General features: G+C 36.6%; 1 protein-coding gene across 3 annotated transcripts in view; it reads left to right on the top strand.

Annotated features, from left to right (window-relative positions):
* Nucleotides 1-24,092, top strand: part of CHST8 (carbohydrate sulfotransferase 8) — a 165,907-nt gene that overhangs the window by 134,549 nt on the left and 7,266 nt on the right. The window contains exon 1 of one of the 3 annotated variants that reach the window (XM_051629623.1): nucleotides 1,418-1,459. The exons of the other annotated variants lie outside the window; for them this stretch is intronic. Coding sequence (XP_051485583.1) covers nucleotides 1,444-1,459 — 16 coding nt within the window. The 5' untranslated portion in view covers nucleotides 1,418-1,443. Of the gene's footprint in view, nucleotides 1-1,417; nucleotides 1,460-24,092 lie in introns of those variants that run through there. 3 annotated transcript variants of the gene reach the window in all.

Genomic DNA, 24,092 nt, shown 5'->3' with positions numbered 1-24,092 from the left:
TCAGATGCAGTTATGGCTTGGATAGAAAACATAAAAATTGTGACAATGAACCAGATTTGTTTCAGCTCCACAATAGTTTTCCCCAATGAGAATTCAGTTCAGGACTCAAATAATATATCTCTGGCCTAAAGATTTTCCACCAGAGGCAGAAAAACAGCCAAACAGCAAAAGAATAGTTATTCACATTTGCAGGAAGGAATGACTTGCACAACATTCCACAGGAAATCTGGAGTAAAACTAAAACTCAAAACTGGTAAGCCCAGCTTGCTTCATCATCTACCTGCAAAAGATGGTGCAGACAGGATGCTACTGTTTACGACTCTGAAATTAAAAGTATTTTGACCCTACACGGAGTCATAGGTATTCAATATCCATAAAAAATAAGAACCATGTAAAAAAATGCATATGCTTTTTATGGAGGTTGCTGAAATAGATTCTCCTTTTTTAACTATGCTGTAGAGCTCAATAGGAAAGCTGAATTATCCTATGAGTGGACACAGGAGTTACTCCCTCCTAGAGCTGCTGTTTTAAGTTTAATTGGAATACACAGCAATTTGCTAACATTCATATCACAGAGAACATTTAAGAAAAGCAGAAAGACCCTTTCAGTTTGACATATTTATTTCTGTTGTGAGCCTGATCACTGAACTTAAGTGAAAATATGAGCCACTGAATGATTTCTTTGCTGCTTATTTCAGTCAGTAACTTGAGGCAGAAGGAACTGCTTGCAGAGCAGAAGGAAAACGGGCCAAGACTGGCTTAACTCAGGGGACCAGCAGCAGGATATGGAGCCTTTCATCCACAGGTCACTGCGCTGAATCCGGCACCAAAAAGTTATTACCATCAAATGGAGGTTCAGTGGCCTAAGAGAAATAATTTAAATGGCTTCAGCTTCATACAGGCAACCACAGCAGAGAAAGTATTGTTACCGTTAGTAGGGCTGCTTTGTCATCAGTGATGTGGAAGCTTTTGGCATTTTTCTCAATTGTTAGAAAACAGAATGGTGTCACTGAAAAAATCCTGTAATGCTTTTTTGGCCAAAAATATTATTACAGATCTGAAGACATGGGCTTTTTTTTCCATTTTTTAAAAATTTTTATTTTATTTAACCTCCTTTGGCAGTTTTCTTTGCCTATCCCCATGCTGTAGATCAAAAGAGTCTTCTAAAATTACTTTTCCTAAAAATTTACAAGAACACTGTGAGGTTAAAAAAATTGCAGCATCTTCAAAGGCCAGGGAAGGAGAAAATTCTTCTGAGGAAAACTGCAACAACTTTGCAGGGAAACAAAATTATAAAACAAGCATATCTAGACAAGGCTAGAATTTCCAGTCAGAAGTGCAGCTGTGGTGCCTGATGAGAAGCAAACCCCAGACATCTCGCTCTCCTCCTCCCACAGCTCCACAGCAGCTCAGACTGCTCTTGCCATCCTGGTGTCTCCAGCCATGGCAGTGTGTCCAGGTGAGAAATCTGGCTTATAAGAATGAAGTGTGTTACACATTCAAACCAGAGCTTTCCACTGTTAATATGCTTAAAGTTTGGATTAAACTATGTTTGAAGTATTTTTAACTTAAAATATACAGGTTTCCAGAGAACTTGTGTGTGTGTGTGTGTGTGTGTGTGTGTGTGTGTGTGTGTGTGTGTGTGACACCTATAAAATTTCAAGAGAAGTTTTAGCAAAGGCTACTACAAAGCAACTTTAATATCAGAGCACATGGATCACTACGTATTAGTTTTCTATCTATAATAGATCTGAAAGATACTTTCTACATGCCTGCCTACCTGTACTCAATATTGGGAATTGGGTGGCTCTTCAGGACACATGTGACTTGCTGTAGCGTTCATGTTGTCTGTCTCAGGCTCTGATGCTTTTGTTTTTCATAGAATCATAGAATGGTTTGGGTTGGAAGGGACATTTAAAGGTCTTGTAGCCCAACCCTGTCCCTCTGCTTCCATTCAGAGCACCATAAATCAAAACAATGGTTAAAGCCTTCCTAGTATTGTAACAAAAAAGTGCCAAAAATAGGCATCCTTTTTTTCCATTTTGAACAAATCATCACAGGAAGGATAAGTCAGGTGTAGCTGTTTGGTAAGAATTTTGTCAACTCTATTTAATGATACCACTTTGTGCAACTAACACTAAACCAAATAAAGTGACTCTACTGTGGCATATACATGAGACAACAGCCTCCTTCAGAATTCCTCTACAGCATTAACACACCCTTCTTATCTGAGAAGTAGCTAACCACAATCTGCCACCAAAATAAAAAGCTACAGCCATTTCAGGCAGAGACATTGTTATATTTTGTATTCCAGTTAATAATCTTGATTTTATCAAGCAAATCATGTAGATGCAAGTGCTACAGCAGAGGCCACACAGTGATTCAGAGTTTAATAGTTAAAGAGATGCTTGTGTTAAATAAATTTGTGTAGTTCCATTGTGAAAATACTGCATTCAATAGGTCTCATAAAATCTTGTTACCTGGTATGCCTGGATTGGTTTAATAGCATGTTCAGCTGTAGAAATAAAAAACATACAAGGGCAATAGATCAAGAGTCTTGATCAGTCCTCTTCTACTCTGTAGGTAAGTGCAATGTTTGTGCAGTTAGAAAACTCATATTTGCACATACTCTCTGGGTTTCTTTATTGATGGAAAAATGTTTCTACATATTTATGGTAATAGCTTTGACTATAATGCTCAGTACTCTGAGCATTACGCAATTTAAAGTCTGAAGAGTACCCAAACATAAGATTTTTTTAATTAAAACCAGCTGCAAATATTTCAAACATTCAAAGAAATTGTTGAAAAGCTAGCAGTATATGACAATAAACATGCAATATTGACTGTGAAACTTCACAACAACACTAAAGATATGTTTCATAGTTGGAATTTAATTCAGGGGTACGATAGATACCTGAGACTCTAACAGTCACTCCAGGAAGCATTCATTTAAGTACATCCACAAAAGCAAATAATGCCATTCCTATTTAAGAATAAGATAGAGATTATAGAAAAGCTAACCCCTGGTGAAGTATGTGAATGGAAATCCCAAGGTTTCCTTCTAGAAAATATAGAACTGTTAAAGCAAGCTGTGATTTTGTAAAGGTTAGGCTTCACAGTTCTGACTTTTGATCACCTTGCAATAAGTGGCCCATTTATTTGAAGTTTTTGGTTTCTTTTTGGCATATTAGTTAGTTGCACAACATAGTTTGACTATGTTGTGCTAATTCTCAGCTATCTCAGCATATCTCAGTCAGTATTCTTCACTTTTAGGTATGTCTGTAGAACAATAGCCAGTTCTATTATATAAGCCAGTTTTAAGCACTATAGATAAAAACCAGGTTCCAATGAAGAAAGCATCATGGCTTCAGCAAAACAGAAATTATAACATATATTATGCAGCTATATTCCTGTAGTGAGGAAGAAACATGTTATCTCAATGAAGTTCGGAAGCAATTAAGTTTATTTCTATTCTATAATGTTTTAAGGGAATGCTATTCTTCCTCAAACCCTCTTGTAGGTTTCCATAGCAATGATTCTTTTTCAATATTCAGCTTTGTTGGATGACTATAAAAACCCACAGGAAATTGCTGAGTTGGATACAGAAGAGAGACTGAGGACCATGACAAAAGTAGAGGCTTTTCTTTATTAAATTAGCATCTAAATTAACAATTTGCACAACTATCCAACACATTCCATGAGCTGTGCTTTTACTTTCCATATGCGAGGTGCTACCAGACAGAAAGGTAATAATAATCTCCGTAATAAGAACTGAAAGAAGACAAGGCAACCCATCATATCATACTTCCCATCAGTCCAAACAGTCAAGCTGAAAAGCACCTTGGCTTGATAACCCATTGCCCTACAAAACAAAGGCATTCTGTTACATAATGTTTGGCCATCTATTTTCAAGGAAGCAGAGCCTTTGCTGACTTGAAGCCTCCTACAGGTACCTGCCATCCTGATGAAACAAAAGCCTTTAGTAAGGCAAAAGATGGTTAAAGGGGAGCAACTGCTTTGCCATGTTTTTAACAAAAACAGCAAGGAAGCAGTATAGAAAAAGCAGGGAAAGATAGTTTCTTGGAATAACAATTATGTGGCCAAGCCCATGCATGCAGTTTTGCACCCAAAATCAGATCTAGCTGAAAGTTCTCCACAGTCACGATGACTAACATACTCTGAAGCTCCTCAGGCCTCAGCAACCTGCTCAGAGAACTTCCACTTCTGCCACATTGTCCATGTCTGTATTACTGTACCCCATACCTGGTGCCAGAGCACACATCTCACCCTGCCCTGTTGCAAAGTCACCCAGGCATCTGCAGGTTGCTAACACTCATTGCAACTTCATCACCTGTCAAACTATCTGAGCTTCTTGCTTAGAAAACTACTGCTCACTGGTCCAAGAACAGCCCTATCTCCTGCCACTTCCAGGCTTTCATAAACTTTGACAGAGGCTGCAGTAATTCAGAATTCAACTGATAGACTTGTTGGGAAGAAAAGAGAGCACAATGGTCCAGTCTCCAACATATATCTGTCTGTAACAATGGTACACCATAAGCCTTTGAAAAAAAGATATTAAAGCCTTTATCCTAGGAGAAATTATGTTAAAGATGATGTTAAAGACTTTATATGACTTTTGCCCTGCCAAGGTCAGAACCTCCTCATTTCTTACATCACAAGAAGAAAACCAGCTACCTTATATAACTTCTATATTTCTCTCACATTCTATCCAGTCTGTAGTTCTTTTAATTAGGATCCTTTTGTTCTTGTTTCTCTGTGTTATCCACTAATATTATTCATCTGGATATCTGTGATACCTACTGAATTAATTAGTTTATATTAAGATTAATAACCACTATGTTTAATATAACAAACACTCCCTAGACCAATATATGGTGGAAAACTGGCACACTCAGTACATTGCAATGTAATGATTTTGTGCACATTGACTCTAGAGTAGGTTGTCTGTTATCTCACATATGTTCTTCTGTTATATTAGTATAGACAAATGCTAATATGATTACAATATTCTTCACATATGCTGCCAGAAGGCATGCAACTGATACATGATGTTGGCCATGTGAATACACAATTATTTATAATATCCCTAAGTTTTGGAGGAGTAAGACAAATGGAACTAAAAATCCTTAACCTTTTGTTAAAAATAAGCACTGAAAGGAACACTATCAAGGAATGAAATAAACATCAAGGTTGTAAGGAATTAATGATACATGAAACTGCATGTCTTTGCTCTCTGAGACATCCTGCAAATCAGGAATATCAAACAAAGGTCAGGAAAGTAACATTTGGAAAGCTACAAAAATAGAGCAGATAGGAAAAAAAAAAGTTGCTATCATATCTTTGTTAAAACCCTGCACCTAAGTATCTAATAGCAAGTGTTAACACCTGAGTGCCAGTTTCCTTTGATCTACAGTTTGCCATCTCAAGCTGAGAAAGCCGTAACTTAAGTTCTTTTCTTGTCAATGGGTAAACACCTCGAAAGCAAGACAGCTGTGAGTATTGATTAGAAATTCCTCAGGTGTTTCAGTATTTCCCACTTCGTACCCACCAGGCACACATTTCACATACAGCAAATGTGTCAAAACAACATATTGACATACAAAACTTCTTCATACATTTCAACCTCTGGGAAAATATCCCCCATTTTCTGAGGCAGGGAAGCTTAAATTTATAGAGCAAATGGCTGATTAATGCAGTCCAGGTATGTGGTCTAATCCTGGCACTCCATGACTGCATGCAACAAGCATGGTTCTGAATTACAGATCATACTTCTGCCACTTAAGGGAATACTTGGCAGTCTGCTACAGTCAGCCAAATTCCCGAAATCATTAAGAATTTACTCTGCATAATCCCTCTCATCATATCAGAATAATCTTAATTTTTCCCTCAGGTTGCTTCAGAGTACTTGTGAGGGAGAGAAATATTTGACACTGTAGTTGCCTCAGCACTGTTGATCAGCTCTGCAGACTGCAAGGTGAAGCGTCAACTTGGGAGCACAACGTATGGCTATACAGCATATGAGAGTTTACCAGACATTAGGTAGACTTAGGATTGTATCCATAGCCTCACTACCTCATTCTCCATGAAATTCTACTGGGTACAGCTGAGAAAGAAGCACTCGGGGGGGCAGGACCAAACAAAACAAAAAACAGGATGAAAAAGAACAGGACCCTGCTCCAAGTGAATTCAGTATTTCCATTTTCAAGTAAGCTTCTAACTGCATTCTCCAGGGCACCAGAGAACAAACAATAGCTAATGTTAAATTTCTCATAAAAGCAGAAGCAGTAATTGATCTATAACTGTGCTACAGTTTTTTTTACAGAGTTTGAGTTTCAAACTTGGTAAATTCTTTAGTTAACCCATCAACAAGTATTCACCACTTGCAAGTTTTCTTACATTATCAGCACAGCAGGATCCTACCTTGAAATAACAGGCTTTTCTAAAAAGCATTTGGTCAGCCTTACATTAATGCATGCCTTATTTTTTTCCTGTAGTAACAGGAAGAAGAATTGGGCTGTAGGTCAGATGAAGTACAGTCAGGCATCCTGAAATATCCCCTGCTATCTACTAAATATACTAAATATAAGAAACAGTAGATATACAACAGCTGTACCTAGAGTCACTTGCTAATAATTAAGTATTTATGATTTCATCTCCTTGCCAATTTTATACTGCATACTGAAGGAGGCAAACTGTATTAATCTGATACAAAGGCCTATTTTTTGCAAAACCAAAGCCTCTCTTCATGGACATCTGCATAGCCATCTGAAATACTGTTTATTTACCCCTTTGATTCTCTTTAATGTGTATCTGGGACTATAACATACCAGTTAAATGCTCTCTCTTTAGTATCATACTCCTCTCCCTGTTAATTGTGGAAAATGAAGACTTTTGGTGCAGTATCAGAAAATGAAATAAGGTCATGACATTTTAGTGGGCTTTTTTATGGTTTATGAAACCTTCATTAAACTTCTAGAAGACACGGCCTTGAATGGCTTGGGAGAAAGCAAAAAAATCTCAGAGTGCTACTGGGGAACATCACCTGTAATTCATTCGCTTTGATTGCTTTTTATGGTGCAGCTCAAGACAGATGTATGACATGATTCCAACATCCACAAACCCGAGGCATGAAGTAATTGAATCCATAACCAGAAGGGTAAATGGGAAGTCTTATGAGTTATTCTGTAAGTGTTACATGGAGAACAGCTTGCTTCACAATCATTATTTTGCTGTAGTGCAGAAATCACCTAATGAGGACTTCGTGCTGTTAGGATCCTAACCCTTGATTGTTAGAACATTTCAGTCATATTAAAAAAATGATTTATTGCAAGCAGATAGGGAGAGAAATAGTAACTGAAAGCTCAGCAGTGGGTTAAAGCCACAATTTATTTACCATTTCCCTCACATTAGATGAAACATTAATAGGATTATTAATAAGGATTCTGTATTGGATTTGTCACATAGCAGTAATGTATCAAACTATGCTGCTGCCAAAAGCATTTTAGAATACTTTTCTTAAGGCTATAGAGAAATCTTACCTGTTTTAAAATTACTGAAAAATGTTAATTTTTATAGTTGCTTGAATTAGGACACGACCTTTAAAGTAGAAAAGCAAAAACAATACATCCATCCAATTATATTGATTTCTCAGTTACACAAGGTACAATAAAGAAATTGAATTACAAATTTAAATTCAGCACTGATTTATTAAAAATAAGGTGCTGATGAAAAGCGATTCTCTTTACAAGAAGCTTTTCTAATTTCCATTGTAATTGCTATCACCACTGCAGTCATTAGATTCCAGAAAAGCTGGTTCTATTTTTGATCATGTAGCTGTAAATCAGAATTGTTTCAGGCTTTGTTACTTTGCCATTTAATTTTGCTTGATTATTTGGTCTATGACACTAAAACAATCCACATACTCCTTCACCAGTTCTTAGATGCCCAGAACAACTTCAGGAATGGCAAGAGGGACAGGAGATAGAAGGGTAGCCTTTAACCTCTGCAAATGTGAGCATATTTTGTTGTGGTAACATAGTATCTCTTAAGAGTTCACTTAAGCATTGCTTGACACGAACTTTGAAGAAAATTCACTGTTTCAGGATAAAAATAAAATATATTTCTCTCAAAAATATCTCAAGTGAAATCAGTCAAATTGATTCAGGCTCCTGCTGTGGCAACTTCTCAAGACAGATAACTGCATGGATTTTATTTTTAAATTACCAAAATGAAATTATAGAAAGCATTCATTTTAACAGTTCATAGATTAACTGAAAGACAAGTTCATAAAAATAATTTGTGCATATGACATAAGTATAAAAAAATCCCCTATAATTTGAAGCTATCCCCAGTTCATTCACGCAAAGGAGAAATGTAGTCTGGAACAGATTTTGATTTGTTACTTTTACATATATACACACACAATTCTAAAAATTTGTTTTTGAAGTAATACACCCTAGATCAGTCTCAGAACACTAACTTTTAAACATGAACCCAGCTGCTGCAGATAACAATTAGATGAAAAGCCAGAAAACAATAAACAGGAAGACTTCTGATCCCAGGTTAGGAATGAGACGGAAGCAGCTTGCTCTGAAATAATTATTATACTGCAGAGCAGAAATGGCATAATGAGAACTTCACGCTGCCAGAAGCTGTAGCCCTTGATTGCTGGAATACAGTTGTCACATTAAAAATGACACATTGCCAGTAGATTGGCATAGCTGCAGTAATCATAGACCTTGCATCTGTGCTACACTTGCCCAATTAAGGAGATCCTTAGTGCAAGTCCAGGCCAAGGTTAATGAAATTATTTAATATGCTTTATTGCAGCAGTGTTGTTCAAAGGAATAAATGGAAAAGTACATTAAAACTCATTATTCTGATTGACAATAGAAAAAATAGAAAAGCCAGAACCTGTTGCTCTAACAAACCATAGCAGAGAATTACAGATAGTTTAACCCTATTGTTCAGTTAGAACTATATACTTTAAAGATAAGTTTTTAAAGCAAACAAAACCATTTTCATCATGATGCTGATTAGGGAAAACCTTAAGCACATCTTCAATGCAGAAGATGAACTTCTACACAAAAATCTACATTTCTATATGGAATCCTATTCCTGTGAGGATGAGCCAGGCAGCCTTCACTGTATCTCAGCTCTTTAGTATCCACCTCCAAATATAAACTGCAAGCCTGGAACTGCAAACAGGATTGTCGCTGCCAACAGGAAGAATAACTGGCCTAGGACTGATCTAAGCTGTTCAAAGCAAAACAAAATCAAGTCCTTTCATTGCTGATATCTTCTACTCAAGAAAATACCATATTATGCAGAAACTTGCTTGCAAACTTCCACATTTCAGAAAGAGCAGAACAACATACTGAAGTTTCACCAACCAGTATTTCCTCACTGTTAATCTTAACACAATTGCAACAATTTCCAATATTTAGACATGCTTCTCTAGCTTGACTGTTGAAAAATCTTTAGCACTGGAAATGAACACCTTACAGTTAAAGCCCAGTCAGGATTCTTCTCTCATCGCTCTGAACACTTTAGGAACTCCAAAAAAAACTAATTATACAGTTCACAATTATCTAAAAGGAGATTTCATACTGCAAATACTATAGAAAAATCCTAAAGCACATCAGATTACATTGAATTAAACAGAGAAGCTGTGTAGAGTCTCAGCTGGGAGAGAACTTCAACTCAGTCACTATTTGGGAGAGGTTTTCAGTTTTTTGGGGTTAGAAGAGGGAAGGTGCCCCCCTTTCTCAAAGAAAGAAGAAACTTTACAAATTAACATTCGGTGATAGGAGAAAGGGAATAGTTATTAGCAACCTGATATGCCCGCAGCTATTTATGGGCAGGCTGTCAATCATGAGAATTTGTTAAATTCTTTACAATGTGACAAAGAGAATCAGTGTTAAGCACCATATGAGAGACATTTTTTTTCTACAATTTATATTCCTATTATCTTCATTTTCTTATATTAGGGGTAGGGAGTGCTATCTGGGCCAAAAGGATTAACAAAGACAGAGGGGAAAAAAATAAAGATGCTTTTCCAGTGTTCTGTTATTAGAATTTAATAAGGTGAATTTCTTATTAATGCAATTGAAATTTTAATGAGCTGCTTAATTTATGACTTTACTAGGCTTGAATTATAAAACAATAACACAACTGCACTCTAATTGCCTGAGTGTGTCTGAAGATGACAGCATGTTTAGGCTTTCACTTTAGCATCTAATCTAAATATATTAACAAATAGCAAAAAAAAAAATCATTGCAGTTGTTTCACAAGACAGAACAGAATACTTTTTTTGTGTGACAAACAACCGCATGCTATTAAAGCATTATCCTTACAGTTACATTCCAGATTGCAGTGGAGAATCTCCAAGTTCTTTGCTTAATATTAATAAAGTTCTGTGGCACCTTTGGGAGCCTGCTAAGAAAGATTATTCCCACTAAAACAATACCCAGAAATGAGATCAAGCTGGTAGTATCATGAAAATTTAGGGTCTGAGCCAGGTCTTATAAGGTACTGAATGTACTCATCTCTACAACCTGGAGCTGTAGAGACCTGTCTCTTCAGAAGACAGAGCCTGTTGTTCTGTGATACTGCAGCCTTTCTCATTCGTTTCAAAACTTCCTGGGCCTGGACAGCTACTAAAAAGATCACTGTGCTGGTCAGCTACAGGTCGGCAAAGGCATTACAGCTGGGAGTCCCTGTAGTCTAACACAGGGCATTTTCATGCAATGTCTTAAGCTCTATGTGACCTACACTGCATAGCAAACAAGTGTGCAGAGCAACAGCTGGGATCGGCTGGCTCAGGAGGTCTTGTCAGTACAGATCCTCTCTACAGCAGACAGTCACAAAAGATATTTTCCGTATGGAACTTGGGTTTTGAAATGTATCTCCCATTATCCCAAACAAAAATTTTCTTATCAGATGCTAATTCTTAAATTTTTTTTAATTTGTAAGTTATGTTCTGTTTCCTGACAGTTTAGTAACAGTGTTAACTACAAAGTGTTTACATGACATGATGCGATCATCAGCATTTTCCTTTGGACTTTCTGGCTGCTGTAAGAAGGCATGCATCACTTTTTCAAGTATAGTGGCCACATATTGGATAATTTCTTGAAAGAATACAATAAACTTACTGCAAGTGATTTCAACGGCATAAGATAGTTCCCACTTCTGAAGACAATCTACTTACTTCAGATGTTTACATGCATTGTTGTTGGAACTAAGTAATCTGAAAGGCTGCAGATCACTAATTCATCATTTAACATTACTGAATTTACTACCAAGACAAGTAAATGGTTATATCAGCCAATATGTTTTGTTTTTCTTAATAAATTTAGAAGGATGTCTTCTAGTTTTTGCAGATACACTCAGTTTGAGGAAGGGGAGGAAAAGAAGGATGCTATTTATGGGCATTAGTATTCAAACTGTCTTCCTCAGCCTGTCCCTTTCCCCTCCTCCTCTCTCTAAAGAAAACTATAGGGAAGAGCATGAACAGAAACAGTTGCAGAATCTAACAGTGCCATTTGTCACTGCCAAGATTCATCACTGATACAAGATTACAAGAGGGAACAACTGAAAGGTTAAGTATTTATCTAGAACATCTGAAACGGATATTAAACTGAGATTTATTGCAAAGTGCTTAATGAAAATTAATGTTTACTGTCTTAGCTATTATAATACTGGAAACAGAAAGATGTTCCTTTCCCAGGAGCCACCATTAACCTATTCCACCAGTTAGCAACACCTAAGAGCAGGTACATTTTGTATTTTTACTTTACTGGGCAGAAACTTAGAAGAGAAAAATATATTCACAAGGATGGGGCACTGTAAGTGCATGGGCAAAGGCTTCAGGAGATACAAGATAAAGGTTTTAAGTGCCTAAATGTGGTTCACTGCCTGCCGAGACCAAGACCCTGTGAGCAAGAAAGACTTTCATAAAAGCTAATAAAGGCAGCTTTACTGGTTTTGTAGAGCCATCATCAGCATTTTCCTTTCAATATCTATCTAATGACATGCTTTTTAAGAGTTATAGCCTTGTAAAGATCAATGAGAAAGTAACGGACCATAAGCAGAAGTATTACAAGCCTGACATCTTCATGCCCATGCAGTTATGAAGGTTCACCTTAATCAAATGAGAGATGGTGGCACTACTGTACAAGCTCACTTTAGGAAGCAAGCCACATAAACCAGACAGGTTTTTAGCTCTCACTACATAACCTGGTTATGAAATGCATAAACTTCTAGAAGAATATGGGGGTTTTAATATGAAATTGCAGAACCAAATGCTTTCATGTACAGTAAAAATAGCAGTTTCAGTGTAAAAAAAATGAAAATCACTACAGATTTGCTTGTTGTGCTTTTTGCACTATGTGTATCTTACAATGTTTTTTTTCATTTGGACAATGAAAATCAACTAAAATGTTTTCTGCTCTTATTAAATTACGTTTAACAATATTTAGGTTTAGTGTTGTAACTAACTGTATAAAACACCACAAAGAAAACAACATTTACTTGGATGAAAGCAGCAGTATTCTTATAAAAACATAGGATGCAGCATGTTCATTACTACCTCTCCATTTCAATAGAAGTGATGCATAAAAGGAAATTTTTATTCAATAGTTTTGAGCTAGTAGCAGCAATTTGTGTGTCACATATCTGAACATTTGTTACAGGAAATATTAAATACAGATAAATACAATTAAATCTAGTTGAAACAAATGAGATTGTTCATTTGACCCAGAGTTTCTGTATTACTGTAGTCTAGTAATCAATAACTCTCTGATTCAATAATAAGTGAATGAAGGTTCCTCAGTTCCTGTTTTATTTTAAGGCAAGAGAAAACCCTGTCTGGTTTTCTAATTATTTGCAAGTTAAACAAAGCCACATGCAGATATGGAAAGGCAGAAAAACATTCAAAACATTAGAAATCTTAATAGGCACTTATTTCTCTCAAGATGTTTGTGTATATGCATTTTGGTTATTATGATGCCTCTAGGGTGTTGAGAGAGAAGAAAGAGAACCCTGAGAACAAGGATGTGGCACAGTTCTATGGGGAAATAGGACTAATTCCTTTTGGAGGACTCAGAAGTATGGTTTAAGCGAAGATACTACAACTAGTTTTAGATCTCTATAGCCTTAGTAGAACAGGGAAGAATTTATTTGCATTATCTTGTTGATAAAAAGAAAATCATCAATAAAAGTTACTGGAACAGGCTTATTTTAAACAGTGTTACTTACACAGATATTTAAAATATTACCAGAAAGCAGTATATTAAAAAAACCACAACATACCCACACACAAAAGCTTCTTGATTTAACAGCCACATATCCTATCCACATACGAATTAGTTTTAAACTTTCTACAGAAACAAAGTTTACGAGTCCTCACAATAAAAATCACACAAGTGGTTCATATGTACATCAGTCTAACTTTTGCAAGGAATATTTCTGTTCTCTACATCTGCTAGCTCACTGCAGCACTTTAGATGAGATAGGATGTGAGGCCAAAAAACTACATAATGATACTCGAAAAAATATCCCATCAAAGGAGCATCCACAGTAAGAGCATTGTCAACAGTAAGTCCATCAACCTTAACCTATAAACGCAGACACTACTTGCAAGAAATTCCAGGACAAAGAAGGTAGCACATCTACCAGACTTTATACCAGAGGTATTGTACCTAAATATCAAGATTATTATTGCTTCTCTGTAAAAATAAAGAAGGCAACTAATAATTTAGTCTTTCAGTAAGTTCCCCAAGCTAATTACACCAATATGAAGCAGGAATGGCTGGTGGATGATTTCAGTATATTGGCAAGAAATAAGCTTGCTAAAGACTACATTGCCTGTCTTTCCCATGGTGTATTTCTGTTATTACAAATGCAGTTTGGAAGCCTTGTCTGAAGAGTCTGACAGTCACCAAGGCAATAATTCATATTGCTTCCTCCAGCACTTGTCAACAGCTTGGCAATTACCACCTTCTTTAATGGGGGAAAAAAAAGGGAAATTATGTCAATTGATAGTCTAGAGTCTCATCCGTTCGCAGCTATGGATTAAGAGGCAGTGCACAGATCAGATGAAGCTTCCTCTAAATTTAATTATTGAATTTTATTCATGTAAAATACATCCTTCTATTATTAAATTAACAGCCCTGCACCTCATACAAGACATGCAAGAGCAAATCTAAGTTTCTCAAGTTCCTCTATGTAACTGGCATGAGAGATTCTCTCAGGAATATACTCTGAAGAACTTCACTTTTCTGCAAGCAAATTAAATGCACAGGCAGTTATGGGAAGGCATTCAAAGTCATGCTAATATATATTTTCTCAAAATAAATTGAATATGTCCTGTACAACGGAAGATACAGAAAAGTGATCCTGAAATTGCACGTGGTGTGCCTTTGCAAATTTCATTTCATTTCAGATCCAAAGTTTAGTGCATCTGTGAAAACAGAATTGGAGATTGCACAAAAAGCATAAACTAATTCCTTCCAGAAAGCCTTAGTTGCTTTAAAAGGAAAAAGAAAAAGAAAAGAGGGAAAAAAGCAAAGTTAGATTTCCATGAAGAAACACAACCGTTTAAATATATTCTAAATGATGATTTTTTTTTTTTAATTATTTTTTTCAGTCCTTAAGTTATAGTTTTTGACATCTTCACTTTTTGGATACTTAAAGCTTCTCCTACAGGACATTGTGACAATTTAAAAGATGTTGTCCCTTTTTATGCAAGGAGAGAAGGTTGGAAATCAGGAAGGGGGAGTGAAATAGGGAAGTTCTTTTCCATCCATCTTGCTGATGGTTTTAATATTTTCTTGAGACTGAGAAAGAAATGGAAAAATGTGACCAAAACTTTATTCGATTTTTTAACACATGTATTTTCATATATTAGCGTTCTTGCAGAAACTAAAAAATCACTGACAAATTTGTAATTTTTTTTTCTTGAATAAAATTTAACAGGAAGAACCTTGCTTTTTGCAAGCCCACTGTACTCTTCCAAAATATATTATTTCAGTGGAGCAGAACTTCCCAGTCCTTTTGCAGAAAAGTATAGTGAAAAAACACAGCATGAGTAAAAAGATTAGGAGAGCAGTTGCAAAAATCAATAATGCATTACTACTTGCTCACTGAAGAACTGATTCTCTACCCACTGAAATAAATGCCAGATTTTTCATAGTTAAAAAAACAGTGCTACACAGTAATAAATAACTATTGCTTAAACTGGAGCCATTATAACACTGTAGCATTATAATACTGTAAACCCATCCTTCCAATTCCAATTCTGAGAGTAGCAAATCTTCAGACAATGGAGATCAGAGGTTTGTTGACACTACTAATTTTAGATGTAAGAATCACCTGTAGTTACAATAGAGCCACAACTTCGAATCCAAGTGTTTAACATAACATCAAAAGTGGAAGAGTGAAACAAATTGACTTGTCACAGGTAAAATATTGATAAAAAATTGAGATAAACACAAAATATTGAGACTTAGACCTAGCAGAGTTGTATATACTACTCTCAGAGATTTTAAAAATGGGTCTTATCTAGTGTTTTCAAGTAAGATTGCAACCTGTACGTATTGTCAACAAAAAATCAACATGATACTAAGTGGTTCAGTAAAAATTATAGAACACCAGGTTGGAAGGGACCTCAAGGATCATCTGGTCCAACCTTTTTAGATAATACTATAGTTTATATGAGATGGCTCAGCACCCTTTCAAGCTGATACTTCCAACTTTCCAATGTGGGGGAATCTAACACTTCCCTTGGGAAACTATTCCAATGTTTAACTACCTTCATGGTGAAAAATGTACCTCATGTCCAATTGGAATCCCTCCACATCTTAAGTGAAATAGATGCATTTCAGATGAAACAAATAGTCAGACAGGTGAAGTCCTGTAGGTACATAGTTTTCTGCTACAATCCTGGGGTTTAATCAGGACAAGAACAGAGGCATAGTAGAGGCTCAATATTGAATTACACTGTTTAAGTCACACACCCAGTGGTGTGCTTCATTGTCAGAAAATAGTTCTATCTGTAAGACAATTGTCTCAGAAGATTGAATTAGAGTGGCAGATTACTTCAGAGATTCTTTAGTCAATGCATAATGGAGAGAATGAATTGTACATAACAGTATGCAATGCACTGAGTCATGAATATATTGAAATACTCTGAACAATGATCATCGTACAAGAGCTTTCAATGAAATCAGACACATTCACACACTTTCATGAGTGAAATAAAAGTTACACTCCTAAATAACCAGATTCAGCAACCAATTGGCTACACAGTAATTGTATGCACTGACTTACATAAAATTATTCAATTGTAATAGCAACTCTATCCCAAATTTGGGTTGTCAAGGTAGACACAAACAATTCAATCTCAGTTAATATGATCCCTTCTCATGCTGATGCACCATTCTACATTGGGCTACTAGAAAATTAGGAAGTGTTATCATGTGTGAATGAAAAATGCAGAAGTGGACATAAAATGGCAGCAGCAGAGGGGTTCTCACTTTAGGTACCACTGATAGCTCAGAGAGTGCTAGAGAGGCAAATATACTAGAGCCCTCTGGTTCCTGCATCCCAGGCAGTGGGCACAATTGGCACCTGTAGGAAATGGGCAAAGTGACCAAATGGAGAATACCTGCCATTCTTCCCTGCCATAGTAGTTGTGGCCCCTTTAGAAGACCAATGTAACTCATCCAGATGCAGAGATGAAAAGAACCATCACCAGTTCTCACAGAAGGCTATTTTCTCTCACACATGTATATGAGTTATACTGCCACACCACTGTTCCATCTTCTCTTTTACTTATCTGTCAGATCCCATGTTTCTAAATTGTTTAGGAGAGAGGGAGGAAAATGCAGTCACCTGGAAGAGGCAGTGACTAGTAAAGTGAACAAAAAGCCATGTGGATAGGGGAAAGCCATTTACTTTAGCAGCAGCTCCCTGAGCATCCCATCAAAAGTACTTCCAGTCAACTGTGGGTACAAAATAACACAAGAATGGAGATGCAGAGCTGTGCTGAGAAATGTGTGGGGAGAGAGGCAGCAACGGCATCCCACCAATGCAAATACTAAGCTGTAAGTGGATCAGACCCTGAGATACCCAGTTCCTAATGTTAAGTGTTGTGAGCAGTAGTTAACAGAGCAGGTGTCCTCTAAATCTCACTCATGCTGGAGTGGGCATCTTATAATGCCGGCATTATATAATGCTTCATTAAACTCAAACCATATGTTCTATAAGGACCTGAACCTGCAAGACACATTATGTGAAGTATTACGTACCCTCAGCAATGTATGCCCATTTCACCACAGCCTAGTAAAAAGTATGTTAGGTTTGTTGAGAGTGCTTGAAAGTCCTTATCTGATATGCAAGCATGTTTGCACAGCATTTTTTCCATTCCCATCCTGAATAGGCTTCTCTGCTCATTTCAAATCTTTCTGGGAAAAGTCCAACACTTTTCAGTTTCTCTCCTTGTTTAGTAGGCTTTTCTCAAGCTACTACTCATCTCTGCTCCTTTTGCCTAGGGTTAATAAGTCTGAGATTTTTCAGGCAGCAAGAACTATTACTCTACCTTAGTGAAGATTCTCCACCCCATTCAATGGAACAAGTCTTTTTACAAAACAGTCCCATCCTCAAGCACTGTCTCTTACACTAATGTAAGGAAGTATTTTACAACTGTGCAGATATGAGGTCCTGCTTTCCAGATGTCCTACTAGCAATTTTCATTCAAATTTACATAGCCAAGGAGAAAACACATACACCAAGCTGCCACTTTACTGATGGAGAAACACCTCCTGATATGTCTGGTGGCCTCCATGGACAATAACAGTATCTCACTGTCTCTTTGACCTGCTGGCATTGTTTCCTCAGGCATAGGCACCACTGACTGCGCATCTGATTTTTGATGCGGTTTCATGTCATCTGCCACTATAACCTTGAAGTCCTTTGATACATCAACATGGGGTTTTGTTTCCTTATTAATGGGACTTGAGAACAATTCACTTAATTTGTGCTTTGGCTTGGTTATCCTTAATTTCTTAAGTTTCTTGAAACAACATTACAGGATCTAGAGACTCAACAGTATTAAAAATAGAGACCTCCTGATGGAATAAGTCTTTCACTCCTCTCTGTTTTAAGTACATTTCTTAGACTATGTCTCCAATTTCTTGGCTAAAGCACTATTTTCAAGGACTTAAAGGCAGGGGGCTGCCATGTAACACACTTTTAGTGAAACATGCTCCTAAAGACAAATCCTTCAAAATAATTTGAGGGATCCTGCTTTCTTGTCCAATGTAGAAAAATGCAATCTTAGCCTTGGTGGAGGATAATTACAATGCCTTCTCCAGGCAGAACGAAACTAACATTTTGGAAGATTAACTTCATACAAACCATATGAAATATGCCATAGGTACAACAGACTCCCAAACTAAATACCACTGAAGACTGTCTTCCCCTTATTTTTTATCAGAAGTCCGTCTCTAAAAATATCTGTATTCCCCCCAAATGCAAACACCAGGAAGAACAAAAAGAGAAAGACTGTTACTAAGTTAGGTGTTCACTTGTGTAAGACCTTGCAGAAACAAAGGTCTGGATCACTAAGTGATGTGACGATGCATAATCCCTCCAGAGCAGAGAGATCTCTACCATTCTCATTTCAGGAGATATATCTCAAACTTTCTTGTCACTTTTGATTTCATGGCTTTTTTTCTTGAATTACCAGTGATTACTCAATCATTTATCTTTCTGACTAGCATCACAGGTTGGCTGTATTTAGTCAAAGAGTAGTAGAGTTCTACAGAAAACCTTATAAACTTTAAAATAAAATAATGGCCACTTATTTTCTAGCTTTACACTGAAAAGTTAAATTGCAAGTTTCTGCATTTAACCTTCAAAAGCTTTACCCTCATTAAAACTCAAGATTGGCACTTTGACTCTTCCTACCTGGGTTTCCAGCTCAGGATAAGCCCTGAATACCACATAATGTCACACAAATATTGGAAGTAGTCAGCACTCTGTTTTGAGCAGAACCATCTCATCCTCATTCTTACTGATACAAAAGTCTATCCAAGACACTATTCTTGTGCAAGTGAATTTTTCTACCAATGAGTCACTAAAATCTGGGTGGAGAAGGAATGCAAGTGAGCTTCTTAACAAGAAATAGAATGCCTTCCAGGAAGGAGAAGAGTAGGGCTGGTGAGAAATGACTAACAGAAAATCACCACTGTCCTTCAAAATTGCTCATTAGTCAGGAACACAAGGCTTGGCAAAGAGCTCAACTCCTCACACCCAGCTTTCCCAGAACTGTCATCTGCTTGTTTCTCACAGGTCATGAAACAAAGTCTATCCAATTATCACCCTTTTTGCACCATGTTTTATAGTTAAGTTGCAGGTGGTAACTATTTTTTTTTTTTAAATACTACATATTGATCTCTTATCCTAGGAAGACTTGTCAGTAATTAACTGTGAGAACAGGTAAAAGTTCCAGCTAAATAATTGTAACATATACAGCATTTGGATGCACATCTGTGGTATTTGATCCACAGTCAATCTATCAAATCAGTTAACTTCATCACTCAGAGGCACACCTGTTGAGATCTACCTTTTAAGTTTTGCCTGCAGTTTTCTCCCTTTCCATTTGTGCTTTCTCTCCCAAATAAATGTGTCTGCAAAGTGACACAAAAGCAGTTCAGAGTTTTACCTGCATTACTTTGTCTGCCCCTCAACAGAAAAATCACTGAAGCTTTAGCGTCTTACACAATTTCTTGAAACATTTCTGGGGTTCTAGGTGAGCTATTCTGGCTAGCTAACTCCTTCTCCACTACAGTCACAAATTACATGTAAGTTTTTGCTTGAGATTTGTTGAAACTTCTGGTTACCTGAATGGTTCTTACAGGCTACTAAATATAAATGCAGTGCTATATTTAAACCTTAGCTTTTACTTCTCATAAACCTGAACCAAGTGTAATGTCCTTGTCAAAGTCATGCTATGATGGCAATATGCAAATATTAAATATGATAATTAAGAATAACTGAAAGATATTAAGTAGAAATTGAAAGTAACTGCTGACAGTGCCTGAAAGTTAATGATGCTAATTAACAATTCTCCCACGGGTAGCTCCATAAAAGGGATGGGGAATGCAACAGCACAGGCTTGACTTTTCTGCTTTCTTCCTAGAATTCTTATCAAATATAGATTAAGTTAGAAAGTGGCACTTTCTAATTAGGATGGCTAAAGAGAAGACAAAGTAATCAAGTAATGGTACCTTCCTCATAATAAATTCACAAACAGCTTCTTATATTCATTCAATTAAACTTGCAATATAAAGACACCATGCATTTCCCTTTCCTTTGTTAGTTATCAAGCAAACAGAACAAGTATAAGTTACATGATTATTTAGTCAAAGATATTTTAGAACACAAGAACATTATGAAAAAACACACAAATACGTATGTGCCTTTAAGGATTCATACACCTGTTCTATTAGAATGTTGGGGTTGTCCAGCCTGGAGAAGAGATGGCTCTGGGGAGGCCTTTCAACACTTAAAGGGGGCCTATAAGGAAGATGAGGACAAACTTTTTAGCAGGGCCTGTAGTGATAGGAGGAGGGGTTTAAAAAATAAACACAAGTTTGAGGAGATGGTATTTCTTACTAGTACACTTTAAAAATACACAAAGCAAAACAGACATGAGGCAAGTTGTCCAAGAGGTACAAAGCTTTCATGAGGGGGAAAAAAACAGCAGGAAGACAGCCTGGGTATTTTTTCTGGGGAACAGTGTAGACAGAAACACTATACTTAGGTGACAAGTAGATTAAGAAGCAGTGGGTACCAGCTCCACACTGAATTTTTACTGCAAGAATCCCTTATTGGAAAAAGTTATATACAAAGTATAGCCTAAGTTAAAATGTCAAGAGGGACATTACATCAAGAGTACTGGCTAGAAGAGTGTTAATCAGGGAATCAAGCAAGAAGCAATTACAGCACAGCAGCTACAACTCAGCAAGTTCTGTGCTTCAGAAAGATGACTTTGTGCACTTTTGCTCAATTTGGATGTACAGGATTAGCTAGTGGTACCTCAAACAAACTGGGAATACCAAGCTCCCTGACACTATGAAAGTTCTCAAGTGGCAAACATTAAAAGTCACTTAACGTGTGTACCGATCTCTACTTTGGTTCCCCATTTGTCATTTTTTCTTGTTCAAACTGATGGATGAATCTAAGACTTTTAATTATTTCCAGGGTGTGCCCTTCAGAATTGCACTGCTTTCCCCATATACAGTGCTTCTGTCCAGAGACTCCCTTACTTCATTAAGATGGAAAGTCATTTCAGTCACAAAAAGCCAAAGTAATCATGTTTTAGTCAACTGAAGTGCACAAAAGCTGCTACCATCATAAGCACCCCATGACACAATGCAGCACAATGCTGCATTGCCTGCTGCCTAGAGGATGGAGAAACTGCAGGTTTGCCTGGTTTAAAAATAAAACTAATGGTTTCACTTAGATTCAACACCGGCTTCTCTGAAGCTGACTCAGATTGAAAAGCACAAGATCAGTATGAAATAATTCAGTTTGTGCACAATACTAGCACAGGAGAGAAAAAAATGGTGAATGGCTATCTTTTTGGGAAGTAAAAAATGTCACAACAACTTCTTAAGAATAAAAGCCACAAATCAAAGTTCCTCAAATAAACTGCATTTAAACTTCAAAATTGCATGCCTGGCAATGGTAGGATTGAAACAAAAAGATACAAACTCAGAAAGAATGAGTTATCTAATTTACAAAGGAACTCATATATGAAAGAAGGCTCATAAAAGAGATTAAAAGACCCCTCACCCTCAGTAGCTTGGCAAACTTCCTATGACTTCCCAAAATAGCATCAAAGAATGGTTTACATTGGAAGGGACCTGAAAGATCTTCTAGATTCCAAACAGGAAAAAAAGAAGCTTGAAAGAATCATGCTTAACTCATAGAATCATGCATAACTACTTAGAGCTCCAAAGGGCTACTTTGGAGATTGAGCAATAGCCACAGAATCATTCTATCCATTCCCCTCAATGCAAATGAAATAATCATTAACTGTTTCAGCTGAAGTTTTCAGCTCCTTTAAACTAGCAAGATAGACTTAATCAGCTTCTTTGGCACAAAGCATAATGGGAGATTGATGTTGCATACCAGAACGATGGAGGCATGTGGCATGTTCAGGATACACACTTCCAGCTGCCTGGAAATCATGCAAGTGAGAAACTGATACATCCAGGGATGTGCAGCAGAATCGGGGCCTCAAAACCTTAGTCTTCAGTGGGTAAACTACATTTCATTACTTGATCAATCATATACAACGTGGTGAAATGAACATCATGAACAGAAGTCAGATAACTGCATTCTAAATCAAGACATCAGTAAAGACTCACTGTGTATTACTCCGGATTTCAATCCGGAGTTTGTCATTCAAAACATGACAACTTGAAATTGCATCAGTTTGGCAAATTAAGCTATTAGTTTCTCTGCTTCTTACATGTGAAAAGCTGGAACAGTAACAAATAACTTACTATGCTTTGCAATGTAAAGTAAAAAAAAAATCACTACATAGCACATACCGTAGCAATGGATATCAGAAACAAATATTTACAGTAACATCTAATTTTCCAGAAAAGCTGCATTACAAATTAGTTTCCTAATAATTCATCCTTACAATCAATACATAAATAAAATAATTCTTGTCACATATATAAATATTCTGCCAAATACAAAAAGAATGAGAGATGCTAAGAAGACTGTTTGACCACACTAATTTCAAGAGAGACAGGTTCTTTGGTCAAATTGCAGGAGGCTCATGGTTTTCCTTCAGGCACCCTGTCATAGACACTATTATAAAATTGTGTGCATTATCTTTACTGTTGCAGCAATAATTGTGAAACAGACATTTAAATATATGCTCTCAGAAATTCACAAATCTCTGTGAAACACCACAATGCATGTCGTGTCACTAAGTATTTAGCTTTGACAAGGGCTTGACTGTATATCATTTAGCCAAAGAATTTACTGTAAGTTTATGTTTCTGTAGGAAATGACAATGTATATTTGTGGCTTCACTGGTGACTCAAAGCAGTTGATTGTTCACTGTATAGGTTTGCTTCTTTCTCTGTGCACAATGTAACAGGTGCTACAGCTTTACTCAACGTTCTTCACCTTGCCTTAATAATTTTGTCTGTATTAAAATGAGGTACAGTGTATGAAGCTTCGATGGGGATGTATAAGGGGGATTTCCCTAATCAAATAAACTATACATTTTAGATATAAAAAGGATATATATCCCTAGCAATCAGTTAATACAGATGCACACAAACGTACGAAGTTTCTCTTAATTAGGCCTCAAGTTCAAAATAAGTTTTCTAACAAAAGGTCTATATATTTAATAAGTATTCCAAGTATGTATACTATGTATACAGTTTATGTCAATGTAAAAACAAATCATTTACAACGGTAGCAATCTTCAAAATAATTTACTCATTAAAGAAATTAATTCAAATGTAAACAAGTAGACTCCAGAGTAAGTTAAGATCAGAAATGGACAGTTTTTACACTGCATGAGACTTCATGTTAAATAATGAAAAGAACTGGAAAACTAATCTGACCATTATTTCAGAGAAAATCCTTTTCAAAGTAAAATTTTTCATGCTAATCAGGACTGTACTAGTTTACTATTCATTCTACAATTAAATACCTATTATTGTCTTTGAGTAAAGAGGACACTTGACCCAGATGTTCATGCAATGATAGCAACAGCCCTTCCACAGTACATTCCAGAAACCAGTTAGGATGAAGCAAACAAGTTGACACTGCTCACAGGAGCCCATTAAAGAATGGAGTCACAGTTGCAGACTTGAAGTTATTTTTATTTTGTATTTCAGCTGTGGTGCAGTCTCAGAGCAGGGGAACACAGCAGAGGCAAACCAAAATTAGGTCTTAAAGCAGAGATATGGAAGAAGGCTGAGAGGCAAAGCTATATATCACACAGAGAAGATAAATACCATTTTATTAT

This window comes from Apus apus, chromosome 11 (assembly GCF_020740795.1).
Source record: "Apus apus isolate bApuApu2 chromosome 11, bApuApu2.pri.cur, whole genome shotgun sequence".
In the NCBI taxonomy this organism is placed as follows: domain Eukaryota; kingdom Metazoa; phylum Chordata; class Aves; order Apodiformes; family Apodidae; genus Apus; species Apus apus.
This window is presented reverse-complemented; position numbering and strand designations above follow the sequence as displayed.